A 22,790-nucleotide genomic window follows, 5' to 3' on the forward strand; every position below is an offset into this window, starting at 1 on the left:
TCCCTGTCTTCTGCAAAACCAACAGTCGACCACCAGTTTAAACAACTCCTGGGTAAACACTAAATCAGTGGTTGTTTCTTACTTGTTATTTTGTGCTTCTTACCTACTACACCTGTCCATCCTGTATCCCACAGACATCTCAAGTCACGCCACAGTGACAGTTATGCCAGTAACCTCATTCTACCCCCAACTGTTACCTCAGTCTCTGGTGGTGGTGGTAGGTGGGCTCTGGAGCTGTCAATCAGATGTTTAATGACCTGACTTCATCTCAGCCTTTGCATCATCCCACTCCCGTACTTCAGTCCCACTAAATGAGACGTGGATCACAAGAGGTCTGGATCATCCAATACTCAGCTACACCAGCAGCCTTATCCTCGCCTACACCTTCTCTCATACACCAAGAGGATCTGGTGGAAGGGGGGGGGGGGGGGGTACCCCTGTTCTCATCTTAACATTTCATCCTTTAAATTACATGCTGTTACTTTTACCTTCCCAATAACCCTTCATATTATTGTTGTCTATAGGCCACCTGACTCATTATGAGACTTTATAGAGGAACTGGATGATATTATTAGTTTCTACCCTGCAGATGGGACTCCTCTAACTCTTCTTGGAGACTTTAACCTCCCTGTTTACCAGCTCCACTCTTCTCGCCTTTTTCCTTTACTGTTATCTTTGACATCCTCTTCAACAACAGCCCTTCAACACACACAAAGCAGGTAATCTTCTGGATCTGGTCTTCAGCCGTCCATCCTCTGCTCTTGACCTCAGTGTCACCCCAATTTACATATACTTTGTGTCCTTCTCCCTTTATCTTCCAACGCCTCCTGTTTCCAACCCCACATACACTCTTCCTACTCGCCAAAATCTTCACTCCTTATCTCCTCCATCTCAACTTCCCTGCCAGACCCTGATGTGCTCACTGCCCCTCACTCAAATGAGGAAAACCCTCCCACCCTGGTTTTAGATGCATAACATATCAGTAGGTAATAGAAAAAGATAAAGTGTTAACGTGTATAAATTATAATATAATGTATTACTTTTACGCAACGTCACCCTTTCTCAGTACATCATTCCATTACTTGATGCTGACGGGACAGCACTGATTTATATTTCCATTTCCATTGTCCTCCTTAGCAATTCAAATCAGCTGGTCGTGGCTGTCGTGGTAGATTTTTAGGCTCTTTACTCCTAGGAGTCCAACCTCATATCAACCTCATATCACCACACCTTCAAATCCAAGAACATCTCATCACACCTCCAAATCATATCCAACATCACCTTTTCATCCCCACATTTAAATCTATTATTATAATATCACCAAATCAGATTTAACATCACATTACACCAGTGGTGTCCAAACTTTTTTCAAGGAGGGCCAGATTTGATCATGTGAAAGTACCCAAGAGCCAACAGTCTCTGATGACATAAAACATGCATATAAATACGCTGTTATTTAATCATTTTACTTTCACACAGCAAACAACAAAGTAAGCAAATGTAAACACTCAGATAAACCAATCAGAACATACAGAACAAGCTGTCTGAAATTCTAACAGTAATTTAAACCTTTCAGAACTGAGGTCTGGATTTTAGTACGCAGGGCAGGTTTGGTTCAAGAGATGTCACGTAGGTGGGAGCGACTTTACATCGATTATCATGAAAACAGTTTCACGTGGCTTCATGTACTAATAGAACAACACAGGAACACACGTTTCTCCAAATTATTACTGGTCATATAAGTTCTCTCTACCACTGAACTTCTTAGCTCGTTGTTTTAGTTCCATACGTCACGTTCCATTTTGGTCACGTTAATCGTTGTTCAACAGTCATTTTTAATAACTACTGATGATGAGGGTCTGTGGTTCATGTTGACTTGTTTACTGAGGTAAAACAAAGTGAATTTTATTTGGTAGGACAGTGAGTACTCTGCTCTGGTGATTTGTTTAAACACTTTGCATTGTGGCTCTTTTTGCAGGGCAGAACATCTTAAAATGATAGTTTAAATACCACAACTGGTACCTGAAGTGCTTCCACATGGTTCTCAAACAGTGGATCCAATCAGTGTAGGTTTTATTATTTCTTTTAGAATCAAGTTGTGTATAAAGGAAAGATACTCTGTAAGCTACACAGACACCGAACTTTACTATGACCGCGGGTTATGCTCTTCATTTCTTCATCTCCAAACTCATCTTAGATAAAATCCAGCCTGCTGACATGGCTGGTACTGGACTAGTAATCAGAAGGTTGCTGCTTTAAGCCCCACCACCACCAAGTTGCCACTGTTGAGCCCCCAATTGTTCAGTCATAATCATAAGTCACTTTGAATAGGGTAGTGGTACCTACTGAACTAGTAATCAGAAGGTTGCCAGCTCAGGCCCCACCATGACCAAGCTGCCACTCTACAGGCCCTCAACCCTAACCTGTATTCAGTCATAACTGTAAGTCACTTTGGATAAAAAGGTCTCTGCTAAATGCTGCACATGTAAATAAATCACACAGACATGTTGAATAAGGAGGATTAGGCGTCAGTCATCAATACACCATCTTATTATTGAGCAGTATTATTGGAGTTTAACTGTGGGGATTTATGTAACGTTTGGTGCAGTTTGTAAACATTAAACCCGAACTGATTGGATCTGCTGTGATGTACGAATTATTTACATTATTATTATTTACACTTAGAAGCACTTCAGGTTTCAGCAGTGGTATTTAAACCATCATTTTAAGATGTTCTGCCCTGCAAAAAAAGCCACAATGCAAAGTGTTTAAACAAATCACCAGAGCAGAGTAACTCATTACCCTACCAAATAAACGTCAGGGTTCAACTGCACTTTGTTGTACTTCACTTAACAAGTTAATAACTGTGGGTATACATAAAATAAGTTGCATTCATATAGCTCCTTTCTAATACCCAAGAAGATATACAACCCCAAATCATAATATAAACTATAATAAAAACACAGAGTTTCTTACATTGACTTTGACTTTTATTTGATGTCAGACAGGATGAACCTGAGATATTTCATCTTTTATCTGCTCAACTTCATTTCATTATTAATAAACATCCATTCCTGCATTTCAGTCCTGCAACACATTTCAAAAAAAGTTGGTACAGTAAAGCATTTACCACTATGTAATGTTGCCGTTCCTTTTCACAACTTAAAAGAGGTTTTGGCACAGAGGAGACCAAGTTATTTAGTGTTTCAGCTTTTATTTTGTCTCGTTCTTCCTGTAAACACGTCTTAAGATGTGCAGCAGTACGGGGGGGTCGTCATCGTTTCAAAATCCTCCACACGTTCTTGATTGGGGACAGGTCAGGACTGCAGGCGGGCCAGTCCAGTACCCGTACCCTCTTGTTCCACAGCCACGCCTTTGTAATGTGTGCAGCAGGTGATCTACCAGTCGATTGCACAGTGCATGTGAGTCGATCGCGCCTGTTATCATTGTGGCGCCTACATTGTGGACATTTCGAAAATGCTATTTATTACAGGTTAGAACGAACTGGTGCACCGGTACGCCACGTCTTTGTGGCTTTTGTCCGGGTTTGAAGTGTGAAGTGTCCTTTTATTATTACTATTTACTTGTATAATTGTCATTTTATGTGTTGTGGTATTTTAATGATTCAGAATTTAGCGCTGTAAGTTTAATTCCCTGAGAGAAATAATCAACCTAACAAACTGATCTGTTATAAATCTGGATTTCCTGGTTAACTGAGCGAAGCAGTTCCCACACTGTGAGCATCATTTCTGTAAAATGTGAATGTGCTGGTGTTTTTTAAGATAACTTTGTTGATTAAAACTCTTCCCACACTGTGAGCACTGATACGGTTTCACTCCAGTGTGAACACGCTGGTGTATTGTCAGATGAGTCTGTTGATTAAAACTCTTTCCACACTGAGAACACTGATATGGTTTCTCTCCAGTGTGAATGCGCTGGTGTCTTTTGAGAGCACTCTGTGTATTAAAACTATTTCCACACTGTGAGCACTGATACGGTTTCTCTGCGGTGTGAATGCGCTGGTGTATTTTGAGATTACTCTGTGTATTAAAACTCTTCCCACACTGAGAGCACTGATACGGTTTCTCTCCAGTGTGAATGCGCTGGTGTCTTTTGAGAGTACTCTGTGTATTAAAACTCTTTCCACACTGAGAGCACTGATACGGTTTCTCTGCGGTGTGAATGCGCTGGTGTATTTTGAGATTACTCAGGTACCTGAAGCTCTTCCCACAATCTGAGCAAACGTTTCCTTCTTCCTGTGTGCGACTGAGAGAGGTGTTAATGCTGACAGTTCCAGAGGACATTTGCTGATTACTGGAGCTTCTGGTGGGCGTCAGATCCTCATGTTCAGTCTTAATCTTCACCAGCGCATCATCATATTTATCATGGTTGCAGCTCTTGATGTGATTGTGGAGGTGATTTTGGGTTGTAGAGGAACGTGGACACGAGGAGCAGGAGAAATCCTTGTTCAGTTCTGAAGCAGAAAATAATAAAATACATTTATAACATTATAAAGAATAAAATACATTTACAGTATGACATTATAAATAATAAAATACATTTATAACATTATAAATAATAAAATACATTTATAACATTATAAATAATAAAGATTGTTAGTAAATGTTAAACTGAGATCCGATGCTAAAGTCCTGTAACGTGATTCATCCTGCATTCATCATTTCCTGCTCACACTGATCTGCATGAGCACAATACAAGCTTTCACTGTATGATGCTTCATCCCAGGTGCCTCTGATTCTATTCAATACAAATATCTTACTGAGTTCATCTTCATCTTCTTCCTTCTTCACAGGCTTCATCTGGAAACCTCCATCCTGTTGATCCTCTGGGGTGAGGTGTTCTTCAGAGGTGACGAGTTCCACAGGGATTAAGTCTCCTTCATCTGAAATTCCATCAATATGTGAAGAAGAAACTCAACAGCTGGAGGAAATTGAAGGTTGTGGTTTTGGCAGCACAGCACACTATGGTACAGTAAAGGTTCTAATCCCACTATCCACATTCTTTTATTATTTCTACTGATTAGTGACTCCAATACTAACCACACTGTACTGTACCACACTGTACCATAATGTACTGTACCACACTGTATTGTACCACACTGTACTGTACCACACTGTACTGTACCACACTGTACTTTACTACACTGTCTGGTAGAAAAGTGGCATCATGCTCCACATTTACTTACAGAAGAAATCATCATCATCATCCTCCTCCTCCTTTTTTATTAGTTTCTTCTGGAATCCTTCATGTTGTAGATCCACAGGGGTGACGTGTCTCTCTTCTGCTGACTGCATTATTAAAGATCTAATAGACTGACAGACAGACAGACAGATAGATAGATAAATGAATGTACTTTATTTATCATTAAGAAAAATTTAAGGAAATTCTTTTAGACTGTTTTAACTGGCTGTTGTTATTGTTATGTACTGAAGTTACTGTGGCGCCAGGCAGCATTAAGAGTCCCAGTTGAGTTTGGTACCTGTAAAGGTTTCTTCCTTGTAATAATTAGGGAGTTTTAGGGTTTTGTTTGTCCTGGAATCTGTAAAGATGCTTCACTGTAGAAAAAAGTGCTACACAAATACTTTTGTAACAGACTATTCTGTGGTGTAGTGTGCTGACCATGGTTGATGGGTAATTCATTGCAGTAGCGCTATCTACACTAAAAGTTTTACTGCACGTCTAAACCAGAGCCGTAGATAGAGAGAGTTGCAACACTCCTTGATCTCGCCGCCACACGGTCACGTGGTTCATGTAACCCTCCAATAGTTCCAAACAAAACCCGGCGCTGTCATGTTCTCATATGGGACCGGCAGCAGTGAATAAAATACTAAACACTAAATAATAAACATTTATACAATTTCTGGGTATTTTCACCTGCCTTTACATTTACTGCATCTGCTTTAATGTCAATCTGGTATATGAAGTGGAAGACTGATGTTTATAATGACTTATAACACACAGTACATTATATTAGCATACATTACTTAATGCGATATCATTAAGTAGTAGAGACAATATACAGTACAGAGATTAAAGAGTGTTTTTGTTTTGTTTTTTTGCATAAACTAATCTCCCTTCACTTTCCTGAGGATACATAATAATAATAATCATTTTGGCTAAACACTAAGCCATGTGGCTGGATTCATAAGGTTTACCTGCACTGAAAGAACAGATTCATTAACACACTACCGTACCTTTAACATTATAGTGCAGGTACATGAAATAGCTTCATTCATGTCTTATTTCATGAGTGATTAATAATTGATTCCTACATGTAATACATTAATGAATTCATTATGAATATGCACACGTTCATTTTGTCTAATGTAAGTGGTGGACAAGGTACACAAACCATGCAGTTGAGTTAAAGTAGAGATATCCAAGGTAACATATTACTCCAGTAAAAGTAGTAGTAAAGGTAAAAATACTCTTTACCTCCACTAAAGTACTAAACTAAATTTACCTTCAAATGTACTTAAGTATGAAAGTAAAAGTAGCATGATTTATTATGGCTCTGATGTTTTATTATCATTTCTGTAACAAGACTCTTGATTAATCAACTCATTTTAGGTAAAAAGACATTAATTTAGCTTAACTGACTAAGCTAAATTCAGTTATACCTATTAATTAAAATAAACATGTAACATTTAGTGCTGAGCAAATGCTAAACAATAACAGGATTAAGTATTTTAATGACATCAAATTCTTTTTTTTTTTTTTAAACAAAGCAGCATACCCCTGAAAACGCTTGCTAAGTAGTGAAAATGATTGTGGCTCTATGGGTTGAAAGTGAATGTTTGGAACTTTTCACTAGTCCCACAACCCAGAAGTTGCGCAGAAAAATGTATCCGCCCCCTTTACAACAGTTCTCTATGGGAGTGTCGCTACTCTGTTCTCTCTACCGCCGTGTTTTGTCCCTTTTGGGGATTCCATGATGAATGGAAGAGCGAAACTCCCCACACGTTAACTATCTTTCTGGAATAAGTCATTAAAGTATGAGGCTCCCCATCATTTGTGCATCAACACTTTATTTCTTTCTTTAAACAAAGTACAACTATAAACAAAGTTCAAATGTAAACAAAGTTTAAAAATATGATGTTTATATAAAAATGTTAGATTTAATAATGAAGAAACTCGATCAGTTCCGCTCAACTGATTCATTTTGCTGGATCGGTTCAAATGAATCGGTTCATCAGTACTGAATCATGTGTGGTGCTAACAGTTAGCGGAGCAGCTAATAGTTTGTTTAAATGAAAATGAAGTTATAGCTCCTCAAATCCTCACAGTGATTTTTTTATGAGCTCTAGTTTCATTATTAATTAGAATGTAGTTATAATTAAATATAAGGGTTATAATTAAATACATATTTTACTTACAGATGAGGCTCTACAGTACAAACACAGCAGCTTCTTGTTCTTCTGATGATGTTTAATGGCGGTTGGCAGAACTTAAGACGCACCAGCGCCACCAACTGGACTGGAGTTGAACAGCAGCTTAGCAGTAATAAACCTCCATTAGCCCTGTATCTCTCAGGTAGCTTTACAGAGGACTACAGTCAGTCCTAGACGTTCTTCCAAGCAGTTTCTCTAATACAGGAGTGCACAACATACGGCCCGGCAAAACTCTCGATCCGGCCCGCCAAATGAAGTGCTGATGCATTTTTAAATAAATGATGCTGTCACTTTAAATTCACCGGGTAATTCCATGAACTTGCGACTGAAAAGTAAATTATGTAAATACAAGTTACTTCAGCGGTACCATGTTTGTCTAAACCAAGTACGAGTGAAAAAAGAAAAGTGGATCTCGAGCATATGAAATTTAACCCTGAATGGACATACAAGTATTTTTTTTTATTAAACGGGCCATGGCGTTTTTTCATGTCTGGTGTGCTTGCGACCACATTAATCAGTTGGTTTTAGAAAGACGCTGCAGTATCTCCCACTGACCAAGACATTTCTGATTACCTGATTTTATGTAACTGTATTTAGGGCTGGGCGATTTTCACGATTAATTCGGTTAATTCGAATGAACGTTTTCACTCGATGTTAGAAATGTGACAATCGCAATTGTAGTCCATATTGTTAGACGCAGAATATGCCCCGTACATCCACCCCCCAGTCACAAGAGGACAAAATCAAAGCTAAGCTGATTGCTTACTTGATGTCCCTTAGTGTAGATACTGATACAGACTCTTTAAATTATTGTTAATTATTGTTATATTGTTATTGTTATAAAGTTTGAGTTCCTTGAAAGGATAACTATAGATGGTGCTGGTTTTTTTGCACTTCTGCAGTCTTTTAAATTAAAATTTTTCAATTGCATTATACAAAATCGATAATACATTTGAAAATAATTGAGATTTTTTTTTTTTTTTTTTCAATATCACCAAGCCCTAACTGTATTACAAATTCATGTGGACAGGTCTGTAAAAATGAAATTTGTGGCCCTCTGGTTTAGGTGTTCATGTGAAATCAGCCCTCGGTAAAAAGAAGTTGTGCACCCTTGCTCTAATATCATGTTTTGTTTTCCAACATGCTTCTCTAACTCTGTTCTTTCTTTCTTATACCTTTTGTAATCTGTTAATCTGAGTTTGACTGTTTCCTGTGTATTACAGTGTTACAGAGTCCAGTGGGGTGTTTCCCTATCCTGTGTAATGTTTGAATCCGGCGCTGATGTTGCCCTGTGTATTGGAATATGACTGTAGTGACTCTCACCTCATCCTCCAACCCGCTTAGGAAACGAGTTTTTCTGCTCATTTGAGAGGTCACGGTCATCCTGACCCACTTATGAAAAATGTTTTTTACATGTTGACTCAGATGTTACTTATAAAACTTGTTCTTCACATATCTGAGCGGTTGCTACAGTCTGAGCAAATGGCCACCGGTCATAACATTGTAAACCAGTGAGATGTGTCTGTGTCGGGGGGAAACAGCAAGTGAGACTGGGAAAGTTCACCTCAGGGACCCATATAATCAGTACGGGTGCTCCACAGGGTTGTGTACTCTCCCCACTGCTCTTCTCACTGTACACAAATGACTATCTCCACAGACACTTTTTTTTTTTCCCAATAAACCAACAGAACTGAGGAAAATATTGATATTCCCAATATAGCTGAGCACAGAATTTCAGTTAGCGATCAATGCTAATACTAATTACTGTTGTTAGCAATATGGAGTAGTTTTTAACAATGTACCAACATACCTGAGGTAAATGTTGATATTCCCAATATAGCTGAGCACAGAATTTCAGTTAGCGATCAATGCTAATACTAATTACTGTTATATTAGCAATATGGAGTAGTTTTTTAACAATGTACCAATATACCTGAGGTAAGTGTTAATGTTCCCAATACAACTGAACACCATCGCATTGAGCCCTATTACCCCTCTGGAGTCGTCTATCGTGCCAGCGTGATCTAACCACTTGGCTGGTTTAAAACGTCACACAGTTTTTATTTATCTGAAAACAGGACAAAAGCTTTCAGGAATCATTAATGAAACAGAGGATTAAGGTTCATTATGTAAATATTTTATTTACAAACAAGCAATAACAAGCAAATACATAAATTACACATAAATGACCATAACAATACTATCGCGGATTGTTACAGTTTATAAAAATGTGTCGAGTGAGTCTGTTAAGAGAAATAATTTTTAAAAAATGTATTCGTGAAAGTTGTTGAACTTAACACACTAACAAATGAACAACTATGCCATACGGTAAGTATGGCATAGTTGTTCATTTGTTAGTGTGTTAAGTGTAGAAAACACAACAGGGTGATTTCTGTGTATTAGAGCTGTTTAATTTATATAATCAGTATTTAGATTTTGTTCTGTTATTATGTTAGTGATATTAAAAGTTCACTTTTACAATCAGATAAGTTTCTTTTGTGAGCCAACTTAAAATGTTTTTTGTCAAAACTAAGCTTTTAGCACCTACTGACCACAAGTGGTTAACCTGCATGGTGGGCAGCACTTATTTCATCATGGGATCTTAAGGAAAGTTCATCTCCTGCACGCCACACCTCTCTATACGAGCTGAAAAGAGGCAACACAGTCATTCAAAGTAGGAAATTTTAAAGGAGAGTTTTTCAGAAATAGAAATAGTTTGAAAGTTTTGGAAGTTGGAGTTTTAGAATTCACAAAGCTGATGCCAAACAAGTCGTCTCAGTTGTTCAGTTCACATTTCGGGTTTTTGCAAGTTTGGACTCAACTTGAATTGTCTGCTTCTGAACTTCACCACCGGTCAAGGTAAAGTTCTTATTTGGCTGTGTGTAGAAAATCTGACCTCTTCACTGAATTACTCAGTGCGTGCTGAACTTTGTGCTCCACATCTGTTCATCTACTCACTTACTAAGGGACGATTTATATTCTATATTTTTATTTTTTAGCTTGTTTGGTACAATCTGATGTGTCACACTTGTGTCTAAGTGCTGATAAATTAGCAAAGCAGTTCCAACACTGACAGCATCATTTCTGTAAAATGTGAATGCGCTGGTGTTTGTTGAGATATCCCTGTCTATTAAAACTCTTCTCACAGTGTGAGCACTGATATGGTTTCTCTCCAGTGTGAATGTGCTGGTGTTTTTTCAGATCACTCTGTCCATTAAAACTCTTTCCACACTGTGAGCACTGATTCAGTTTCTCTCCAGTGTGAATGCGCTGGTGTATTTTAAGATTACTTTGTGAATTAAAACTCTTTCCACACTGTAAGCAGAAGTATGGTTTCTCTCCATTGTGAATGCGCTGGTGAGTTTTGAGAGTACTCTGTTGATTAAAACTTTTTCCACACTGTAAGCACTGATACAGTTTCTCTCCAGTGTGAATGCGCTGGTGTATCTTGAGAGTACCCTGTTGCTTAAAACTCTTTCCACACTGTAAGCACTGATACAGTTTCTCTCCTGTGTGAATGTGCTGGTGTTCTCTGAGAACACTCTGGAACCTAAAGCTCTTTCCACACTGTAAGCACTGATACGGTTTTTCTCCAGTGTGAATGCGCTGGTGTATTTTGAGAAAACTCTTGGTACTGAAGCTCTTCCCACACTGTGAGCAGACGTTTCCTTCTTTCTGTGTGTGACTGAAAGAGGTGTTAATGCTGAAAGTACCAGAGGACGTTTGCTGATTACTGGAGCTTCTGGTGGGCGTCAGATCCTCATGTTCAGTCTTAATCTTCACCAGCGCATCATATTTATCATGGTTGCAGCTCTTGATGTGATTGTGGAGGTGATTTTGGGTTGTAGAGGAACGTGGACACGAGGAGCAGGTGAAATCGTCGTTCAGATCTGAAGCAGAAAATAATAAAATACATTTATAACATTATAAATAATAAAATACATTTATAACATTATAAATAATAAACTACATTTATAACATTATAAATAATAAAATACATTTATAACATTATAAATAATAAACTACATTTATAACATTATAAAGAATAAAATACATTTATAACATTATAAATAATAAAGATTGTTAGTAAATGTTAAACTGAGATCCGATGCTAAAGTCCTGTAAAGTGATTCATCCTGCATTCATCATTTCCTTCTCACACTGATCTGCATGAGCTCAATACAAGCTTTCACTGTATGATGCTTCATCCCAGGTGCCTCTGATTCTATTCAATACAAATATCTTACTGAGTTCATCTTTATCTTCAGCTTCTTCCTTCTTCACAGGCTTCATCTGGAAACCTCCATCCTGTTGGTCCTCTGGGGTGAGGTGTTCCTCAGAGAGGACGTGTTCCACAGTTATTATGGTTCCTTCACCTGAAATTCCATCAATATGTGAAGAATACGTAAAGATGGCGCCCACCGTGGCAGACGTCTTTGTACCGTCCCCCTCACTCAAACGCTATTTTTTGTTTATTTTAGCTCTTTTGTTTGTATTAAACACAAAGTTTAGTAACGCACAAATTAAGTACAGCAGAGAAGCACTACTGGATATCGGTAAAGTTCACCATGAACTTTCATTAAGCATTTCGGACTTCGACTTTCTTTTACAGTCCCTGACAGAAGTCTTGTCGCGTAAGGACATAGTAACTTAAAATGGTATATAACTTTATTTGTAATCAATCAATTGTTACAATAAATGGTTCACTTTAATGTCAAGGGCTTTCACATTAATAACTGGGTGCAAAATGAAACTGTCAAAAAGTGTCCTGATGTCCACAGCTTGGTAAAAGCCCATAACATCTGTTTTTGCAAGGACAAAAGTCTTGTCGTGTCTTTAAATGATTCAACCAATCACAGATTAGAGCTTCACCTGGGACAAATAATGTAATTAACACATTCCCAGGTGTGCATAAAAAGAACCCCAGCACACCAGACTTTCATGTGAAGTGCAACCTGACCTCTGACAACATGCCAAAGATTCAACCACAAACCAAAGTGCTGATCATCAAGATCTTGAAGTCCAAGTCTGCTGCTGAGGTGGCAGACATCTTTAATGTATCCAAACGTCAAGTGGAGAGAATATGAAAAAGATTTCAAGAAACTGGGGACGTTCATGACAAGCCCAGGTCAGGCAGACCCCTTAAGACAACTGTTCGAGAGGACCGTTTGTTGCTTCGACAGTCTAGGGCCAGCCCTTTTTCAACTGCAGCGGAGCTACATGAGAACTGGTCACCAGAAAACGCTGTATCTACAAGAACAGTTTGTCGAATTCTTTCACGCAGTGGTCTTCATGGCCGAATTAGTGCTCAGAAACCAGCATTAAACAGAAGACAACAAAAAAATCGTGTCGCATTTGCCAAGGCCCACAGCTTGCAGAAAGGATGGACAGTGGAAAAGTGGCAGAAGGTTGATTTTTCTGATGAATCATCCATTGAACTGCATCCCAATCGCCGCAAATACTGCAGAAGACCTGTTGAAACCCGCATGGACCCAAGATTCACCCAGAAAACAGTCAAGTTTGGTGGAGGAAAAATCATGGTTTGGGGTTACATCCAGTATGGGGGTGTCCGAGAGCTCTGTAGAGTGGATGGCAACATCAACAGCCTGAAGTATCAAGACATTCTTGCTGCCCATTACATTCCAAACCACAAGAGAGGGCAAATTCTGCAGCAGGATGGCGCTCCTTCTCATACTTCAGCATCCACATCAAAGTTCCTGAAAGCAAAGAAGATCAAGGTGCTCCAGGATTGGCCAGCCCAGTCACCAGACATGAACATTATTGAGCATGTCTGGGGTAAGATGAAGGAGGAGGCTTGGAAGATGAAACCAAAAAATCTTGATGAACTCTGGGAGTCATGCAAGACTGCTTTCTTTGCCATTCCAGATGACTTCATCAATAAGTTATTTGAGTCATTGCCAAGACGTATGCAGTCCTCCAAGCCCATGGAAGTCATACACGATATTAATTATTTTTTCCAAGGCACCATGACTTTATGTTCTAATGTTATTGTAGCATGTTTGTGTATTCAAAATAAAGTATATGTATAATTTCAACATTATTTTTGTATACGACAAGACTTATGTCCAAGCAAAATCTGACCTTTCTGTCCTAATTAAATGATAAAACTCCATGAATGATACAAAACTTTCTTTTGGTATAATAAGCATAATCTAGAGGGCTTTGCCTTTCATATAAGCCAGTTCTGATTTCAATTGATCAACTACAAGTGAAGTTATTATTTGTTGTTCTTACAACTTGGATAAGCGACAAGACTTCTGTCAGGGACTGTACATCCACACTCCGCGGAATTCGAGCAGCATGGCCCAGCAGCACCGGCGTTGGACGAGCGACGTAGGCGGCGAACAGAGCGGCCAAAACGGAAGCGTGGCAAGAGAGGTGGGCTTCATGCTAGGCTAAAGGCTAGGGCTACGCGACCACCGCTACCTAGCCTGTTGCTGGCTAACGTACGCTCCCTCGAAAACAAGCTGGATGAGCTGAGAACCAGGATAACAACACAACGTGAGATCAGAGACTGCTGTGCTGTTATTCTGACAGAAACCTGGCTTTCGAATAAAACACCGGACTCAGCGATTCATCTGCAGACGCACTCTGTTTACCGCTGGGACCGCAACTCCGCGTCGGGTAAGAACAAAGGCAGCGGTGTGTGTGTGTACGTGAACAACAGTTGGTGCTCGGATGTACAGATTGTGGAAAAACACTGTTCAGCTGATTTAGAACTACTAATGCTCAAGTGTAGACCCTTTTAACTGCCGAGGGAGTTTAACGCAGTGTTTATACTCGCTGTTTACATTCCACCGCGAGCTAACGCCGCTACAGCACTGGGACTACTGCACGATGCAATCAGTAAACAAGAGACTGTACACTCGAACGCCGTGTTCATTGCAGCCGGCGATTTTAACCATTGCAACCTAAAACGTGTTCTGCCCAAATATCACCAACATGTAAGCTTTCCGACGAGGGAGAGGAACGTGCTTGACCAAGTCTACAGCAATGTAAAGGGAGCTTACAGGGCAGTACAACGACCACACTTCGGACAGTCCGACCACATTTCCGTGTTCCTCTACCCTGCATACAGACAACTCCTCAAGCGAGCACCACCAGTGAGTAAAACTGTTAAAGTGTGGAATGAAGAAACTGATCTGGAACTTCAGGACTGTTTTAACAGCACAGACTGGGACGTGTTTAGAACTGCTGCTCTGAGAGAGGACTGTACTGTTGATTTAGAGGAGTATGCTTCTGGAGTAACTGGTTACATTAGCTACTGCACTGAGGCTATTTGTTCCCACTAAACACTGCAGGAACTACCCCAACCAAAAACCCTGGATAAACTGTGAGGTTCGTTCCATGCTACGTGCTCGCTCAGCTGCATTTGTCTCAGGCAACGCAGAGGACTACAAAAGGGCCAGATATGACCTGCGTAGAGCCATCAAAGGGGCCAAGAGACAGTACACACTGAAGCTGGAGGGATATTACATCAATACGGACTCCCGGCGCATGTGGCAAGGTTTGCAACACATCACAGATTACCAGCAGAGGAACATGGACATTACTACCAGCAATCCATCACTAACAGAAGAGCTGAATGAGTTCTACGCGCGCTTTGAGGCCCTCACCATCGAACCACTGCAAGAGGTTCCAGCCGCAGAGAGCACACAGGACGCTTCACTCATTGTGTCTGTGATAAAGGTGCGCAGGGCGCTTCTAAATTGCCGTTTAGGACTTCAATAAGACCTTGAACTTAATCCTGTATTTAACGGGCAGCCAATGTAGGGAGGCCAGCACAGGCGAGATGGACTCCCTTTTTTTGGTACCAGTTAAAAGCCTAGCCGCTGCATTTTGAACCAGCTGCAAGTGACAGAGCTGATTGGCTTATACCCAAGTAAAGAGAGTTGCAATAGTCTAGGTGTGATGTAATAAAAGCATGAAAAACTGTTTTCAGATCCTTAACAGTTAAAATGGATTTTAACTTAGCAATTTTTCTGAGCTGATAGAAACTAGCACTAACAACAGAATTTATCTGTTTATCAAACTTAAGCGCAGAATCGAATTCTTTATCGAAGATTGTTTATTGTATTAAACAGCACCTTGGGGGTATGTGAATGTTTAGAAATAATAGTAAATAGATATTTTTGTCTAGCAGTTTTTACCATGTGTTGATATTTGATCAAGCAGTCCTTTAAAATGAAATATGAGATCTGTAACTTGTCCTTTTTCCATTTTCTTTCTGCCTTCCTGCATTCCTGCCTTTGTGTCCTTGTTTCACCGCTTAACCATGGGTGAGATTTTACTTTGGGTCTCTTAGTTCTGAATGGAGCAACTACATCTAGAATGTCACTGCAGGAGGAATTAAACAGATCAACCAACTGATTAGTATTCAAAGCCTTTAGCAAGTTTTCACTAAGGTAAGCAAAGGGTGCTGCAGCAAAAGCTTCTGAAAACTTACTGGCAGTAGAAGGTTTAATAACACGAGTGCAGTAAGCTGACTTACTTTTAGAAGGAAGATGCCAGATGGAAATATTAAAATGAATAGGCTGATGGTCAGACAAGATGAAATCAGATATTTCCACCTGATCAACATTAAAACCGTAGGATAAGACAAGGTCTAATGTATGTCCACCCTCATGTGTTGGACCAGTGACTGAGAAAGATTAAAGGAGTCAACGAGATGCAGAAAATCTCCAACTAAAGGCTTTGAAGGACAACAAACATGGATATTAAAATCACCTAGAATGAGAACTTTGTCTGATCTTGCTAAAATAAGAGTTAAAAAATCTGAAAATTCCTCAATAAAAAACGTATTAGTTTTCGGTGGTCTGTAAACAAGGACACAAAGCAATGAACTTGAAAGCTCTAATTTACACAATTGCACTTCGAAAGATGAATAACTGTCAACTGGCAGTGATCAGAATTGAAATTTTCTATTAAATATCGTTGCCAAACCTCCTCCACGTCACCACTGGTGAGCCAGGTTTCAGTGACAAACAGAAAGTCCAGTTTGTGAGAAACAAAAAAGTAATTGAGAACAAATGTTTTATTAACTACACAGATCTGGCATTTACAAGCGCCAGTCTGAGTTAGTGAGACGTTGGATGGGGAGTTTCTTTAGGTGTATACTGAAGATGATGAAGGTTATCAAAATTCACAGATCTGGTGGCTCTGGAGGGGCAATAACGCCTCACAGACAAGCAAGATGTAATCCGACCACTGGCACTCACGCATTCTAGATCTTGTAATTTGCGGCGTGAGCCCCGGTGAATATAGCGTGGGCAGCGGGCGATCCCCGCAGCAACGCAGAGTTTATAAACTTGTGGAGATAAAGGCGCCGACGATGTTAATCACAGTAGTTCCGAGCGTGAATACTAATGCATCTCACAGAGAAATGTTACACAGCTCAGGAGTAATTCCAGAAAAAACAGCACAATCAACAGCAGAGTTTGCACCCACATCGCGGCTACTACATATGTACACACAGCCCAGTCTATCACCACGTTAGTCAACTAACTGCTAGCCCACCCGAGACATGTTGTTAAGGAGGAGAAGTTGAAACTGCTCTTTGAATCAGCAGTAAAAGCCGGCAAGCTGAGAAAGTGCAGAGAGGACTCATGTCAGTGAGATATGTCTGTGTCAGGAAGGGGGGTGACTGGCCAGCGTGGCCATCCTACTGCTGTGGACACAGATAAGATTGATTTAAAAAGTGGACCTTATTATACGTATATAACCTACTGGTTTCATAATTAATTCCGGAAAACTGTTTTAGGATTACTTCAGTTAAATTTAGATAATATTTGATAATTGTCTTGTTTAAGCAAGACACCCTGTATCAATTATGTCCCATAATTCCATGTTTTGTACATAAGATAGTTGTAACCTCTACACTTGTATATCAACAACTTGATATTTTACTGAGTCATTTGCCAAAAACCCTATACAGTGTTTTCAGGTTAATTGGTGCCTCTACTGGACTGCAGTCTAAGTACTGATATAAACATCACATTCATTCATTCATTCATTCAGCATAACCCTGATCAAGGTTGCAGTGCTCTTTATTATAGTTTACTGTATTTAACCATTTTCTACTGAATCCTATTCACCAACCCTGTATTTCTTAAATAATGAAATATTTAGCTGTGTTAATGCTGATTAAACCCTGATGAATAATCTAGCCTTAAGATCTTGATGCTTGTTGGATAGAGCTGGGCCCTTGAGCAATCAGAAGGTTGCCAGTCCAAGCCTCACCAGTGTTAGGTTGCCACTGTTGGGCCCTTGAGCAAGGCCCTTAACCCTTAATTGCTTCGCTTGTATACTGTCACAGTGCTGTATGTCACTTTGGATAAAAAGCATCCGCTAAACGCTGAAAATGTAAATAAAAATGTAAAAGTAAACAACTAACAAACTAACAGTTGAGAGCACGAGTGAGGGTGTGTGAGTGTTTAAGTGAGCAGATAAAAAAAGAGCCAGTGGGTTCATTTAAGAAAAAAATGCTGACAGTACCAGAGGACGCTTGCTGATTACTGGAGCTTCTGGTGGGCGTCAGATCCTCATGTTCAGTCTTAATCTTCACCAGAGTCTCATATTTATCATGGTTGCAGCTCTTGATGTGATTGTGGAGGTGATTTTGGGTTGTAGAGGAACGTGGACATGAGGAATCGATGTTCATTTCTGAAGCAGAAACAAATAAAAACAACTTGATGGTAGAAACTGTAACATTGACAGTAAATCCTGACACATTCCTGTATATCTGCAGGTCTGATTATTTAAGTGACTAACAAAGTAACAATGGACAACCATCTGCCCTTTGCCCTTACTCACCACCACAGGTTCAGCCTCAGCATCCTCCACCTGCCCTACGCGCTACAGACGATGCCCTCACCCATCTACTCCACACCACATTATCACACCTGGACACTGAGAGGGGCGATTGTCCATCTACACCAAAAGCTGCTCCAAGACCAGGAAGATAGTGAAGGAGCCCAGCCACCCCAACAATGGACTCTTCTGTCTGTTACAGTCAGGGGAGCGGTTTCACTGAGAGGATGAGGAGGAGCTTCTTCCTGCAAGCTCTTCAGGACTTCGACTAGAATTTCATCTTTACTTACACGTCTGACCTGAATGTGACCGATAACCTTTGAACTTGATTGTGTGATCAGCTGGAGAGCTACAGATTGTTCATGCTGTTGAAATCCAGACGTTTATTCAAACGGCCACATTTTATTGTAATAAAGATAAACAAACGTCTTACTGAGTTAATCTTCCTCCTTCTTCACAGGCTTTATCTGGAAACCTCCACGCTGTGGGTGCACCTCAGAGAGGACGAGTTCCACAGGGATTAAAGACACGTCACCTGAAATTCCATCAATATGATGACAGAAGAAATCATCATCATCAGCTTCTTCCTTTTGTATTAGTTCCTTCTGGAATCCTTCATTCTGTAGCTCCACAAGGGTGACGTGCTCCTCTTCCACTGTCTTCATTATTAACGATCTGATACACAGACAGACAGACAGACAGACAGATATATGTACTTTATAAAAAAGCATCAAACCCGGGACACAGATCCAGATCAAATACAAACACAGTGTTTTTAGGTCTCAATTTCATACAGTCAGCGTGGGGAGGACGTGATCACCCCCATTTCTCTTACATAACAATGTTCAGATGAACCACAATTCTATCCACAACTGATCTGTCATACTCTCATCCTTAAGCATCTCATAAAAACCTCACCGTCCTCCCAACTCAAAAGTGTCCAGGATCAGAAGCAAGCACGACTGAAACGTTCCATTCCAGACCTAAGAGACTCTCCACTCCGAGTCCAAGTGTTCCTGATATTATTTTATACACAGTTTCACTTTAATAAAAGGGATTTTAATCATAATAATGATCATCTTGTTCATGAAGATGTTCTAGAATCCCTGTTCATGTGATTATTTCAGACGACAATGTGCTGCTCTCATGATTCCTCATCTCACTGAGAACAGAGCGATTCATTCTACACCTCGGTGCCGTGACCCCGACTGACCACAGTTCTGATCAGTGCAAAACACTGAACCTGTAGTTCATCCTCCCTACACTGATACAGGGGGAAGAACATGGTGCTGAGCTCTTTTTACGGTCATGCCAAGGAGAACCTACCAAACACAGGGCTGCTGGATGAGTCCCTGATTGAACCGGTGATGAAGATGAAACGAGCTGTTGGCTTATAAACATAGAAATCTCAGCTGAACTGGAACAACAGTGCTGATAAGAAATGTTCAGAAAGTGAGAAAGTGCTGGATATACAATCACTGAATCATGCTGCTTATGTTACACAGCAATACTGAGAGGCTTGTGTACTTGCTAAAGGATTCGATGCTCTAGAGCAGACCTGGGCATTGTACGGCCCGCGAGACATCCCTAACCGGCCCGCATGAGGTTCGAGGCAATTAAAAATTAGATGTAAATAAATGTACATCAAACATGCAATATAACAGGATTGATTTTGTCTTTAAATTTCCGTAAGTTTCGATTTACGTGTGCGCGAGTGTATCAGCTTCACCGTAATGCGAACAGAACTGAGTGTGACTGACGGTGGAGTTTTTAACAAGACATGAACTTCTGATTTTTTTTACTGAAGTCAGATGTAACGCTGGTTAAGGATCACAATTCAGGCTCTAAATCGCGGTACTAAACAGAGAAATACAACAACATGAACGATGCAGAGCGTCACACCTGAAGCTTCACTAACTAAACTGCAAAAGCAACAAGGACTTTTTATAAAGTTTAACACATCCAGAACTGAAGCAGTCAGGACCAGCTTTGTGATTTTAAAAAGAATATCCAACAATAACAAAGGACTGAAAAACAAATGTGGTAATTAGACTCAAAACAAAATAGTTTAAAAACATGCACATTTGTTTTTTTGTTGTTTTTGCATTTGTTTGTTTAAATAGTAAAATGATGTTGATGTTTTTTCTCTGCCTACTTTTAATTTTCTGATTGTAACATCTAAACATTAACAGCTTATTAGAACTGCACAATTTACTGCTTCTCATAAAGAGTGGGCAGTTGTAGCCTAGTGCTTAAGGTACTGGACTAGTAAATACAAGGTCGCTGGTTCAAGCCCCGCCACTGCCAGGTTGCTGCTGTTGGGCCCTTGAGCAAGGTCCTTAACCCTCAATTGCTCAGACTGTATACTGTAACTGTAATGTAAGTCGCTTTGGATAAAGACGTCGACGCTAAATGCTGAAAATGTAAATGTAAATGTAAATAAAGAGATAAAATTAATATTGAGCAGAATTAAGTTCACCTTATTGGTCCGGCCCTCCACAACAGTCCCAGTTTCTTATGTTCCCACCCTGCTCTAGTTTAATACAACAGATCAACTAGTTCACAATAAAGCTTTTAATAACGATTTAATAAACTAGACGCGTTACTATAAAAGAAGCTGTAAACAAACCTAAAAGAACTTGATGCGTTTCTGTCAAACTTGATTAAATGATTCATGGTGCTGATTCGGTTCAAATGAATCGGTTCGTGAAAGATAACACACTCGTTTGTGTTTCAATAAGAAACAAGTTAAAGCTCCTCAAATCCTCAGTGATGTTTTATTATGAACTGGTGTTACTGTGTAAAATGTAGTTTATAAATAAAGCGGAATCAATGAAGATTTTACTTACAGATGATTCACTTCGGTACAAACACGGTAACCGCTGTAAGTGGAGCTGCTGCTGCTTCTTCTGGTCTGAACTGAGTCGGTTGATTTAAATCTTTCAGGGTTATTAGCGCCTCTATTGGACCGCAAAATATGGTATCGATCCGATACCAATACTTTTTAGGTAGATGCATCATCAAATCTGCAAAATCTGAATGAATTGTCATGACCTTTACGTGTATTACTGTAATACATAATTTTTTAGTAAGTAGCTGCTCTCAGTAGGGTTGTAGATAAATTCAGATGTTTAAAGTGGTGTAATTTCTTGTTTCTGGTGCTTTACTATCTCACAACGTTACCATCATGGTGTATCACCACAAAGCGACTAACTCATAGTTATGTTTGCTGGGTGAATACATTTGTAAACTTTTAATAGTGACTAAATACATGTGTCCTTGTTCATTTAAAATAAAAAATCGATGCTATTCTGTTTACATTTATAAGCAAAGTCAAAAGAAAAGAGTTCTCATTCACCAAAACACGGAATAAGAACCTCACTACGTATGCTCCGGTTCATTTGCGTAGGATGCGTACGTCCTTTAGTTTACATTATTATTTTCATGAAATTGACCCTATTTCTGTATCTGCAAAGCAAAGTATTCAAAAACGTACAATCTTCCAATGCCTACCAACGTACCGATGTGTGTTAGAATTATAACAGCATAACAACATGACGGTACCAAAGTAAACCCAGCAGAGCAGGAGGGAAGGAGTAAGGTGAGCATGTAAGATGTGAGAGGAGCGAGTCTACAGGAGCTGCGTCCGGAATCGCATATTTCCATATTCAATAGTACGCGAGAGCGGTTAGTATGTCCGAATACACAGTATACACAAAAAGGTACGCGAGAAGTACCCGGATGACCTACTTCTTGGGCAGCCATGTTTGACTATGCAAGCGATGCACACTTGTGGTCCGCTAATGTATCCCATAATGCAACTGGAGCTGCGTAGGCATTCGAAGCGGAATAAGAAACAAGAAAGATGGCGGAAAACGAAGAGTCCTTTGTTTACAAGTGTGAGTAAGATAAATAAAATACAAATTTTAAAGACGAATAAATAACAAAAAGACGATAAATATCCGAAATTTTGGCGAGTGGGGTTTGTAATGAGTCTGTAACTATGGTGATATTACGTCATCACGTCATCACTTGACGTTGGTAAGATGGTGGATGTAGTACGTAGCGGTGTTGTGTGCAAACTGCATACTTCTGTACTGAAAGTATGTACTTTTTTTACCGGCCGAGTGGTGCATACTTCCTCCAATCTAGTACAGACTCTGTAAGTATGCGATTTCGGACGCAGCTAGGGTGTGTTCGAAAAGCTAGTGATCAAGCATCCTTAGTGATCAAGGCAATCCTAGCATTCATTGCGGCAGCTCTTCTCTTACAGAAAAAAAAAAAAAAAACATGGCTGACGGTGCGGAGAAACGAACGGAGCCCGTGTGGTCTGATCCAACAGACGAGCTACTGTAGCTCAAACTGCTGAAGAGGTTCATGCTGGTTCTGATAGAAAGGTGTCAGGATACACAGAGCAGCACAGTTGTTTGTGTATGGGGACCAACACAATGTTATGCCTGATCGGTGTATTATAATGAGTATGAATTAATGATAACCTTTGAACTTTTAACACCTTTGTGTTTAGCAGGGTATCAGATTCAATAACTA

At 39.8% G+C, this 22,790-nt stretch overlaps 1 protein-coding gene and 1 pseudogene across 1 annotated transcript; one reads left to right on the forward strand and one right to left on the reverse strand.

Annotated features, from left to right (window-relative positions):
- LOC134302895 (uncharacterized) overlaps window positions 1–22,790 on the forward strand; it is a 657,104-nt pseudogene that overhangs the window by 449,589 nt on the left and 184,725 nt on the right.
- Window positions 3,023–21,148, reverse strand: LOC134335903 (zinc finger protein OZF-like). The gene is made up of 5 exons (XM_063018541.1): window positions 21,092–21,148; window positions 18,676–18,917; window positions 17,928–18,095; window positions 10,559–11,302; window positions 3,023–4,234 (listed from the first exon to the last, which is right to left on the reverse strand). The coding sequence occupies exons 3-5, from the start codon at window positions 18,091–18,093 to the stop codon at window positions 3,744–3,746; spliced, it is 1,401 nt and encodes a 466-aa protein (XP_062874611.1). The 5' UTR covers window positions 18,094–18,095; window positions 18,676–18,917; window positions 21,092–21,148; the 3' UTR covers window positions 3,023–3,743.

Source organism: Trichomycterus rosablanca, chromosome 2, assembly GCF_030014385.1.
Source record: "Trichomycterus rosablanca isolate fTriRos1 chromosome 2, fTriRos1.hap1, whole genome shotgun sequence".
NCBI lineage: Eukaryota > Metazoa > Chordata > Actinopteri > Siluriformes > Trichomycteridae > Trichomycterus > Trichomycterus rosablanca.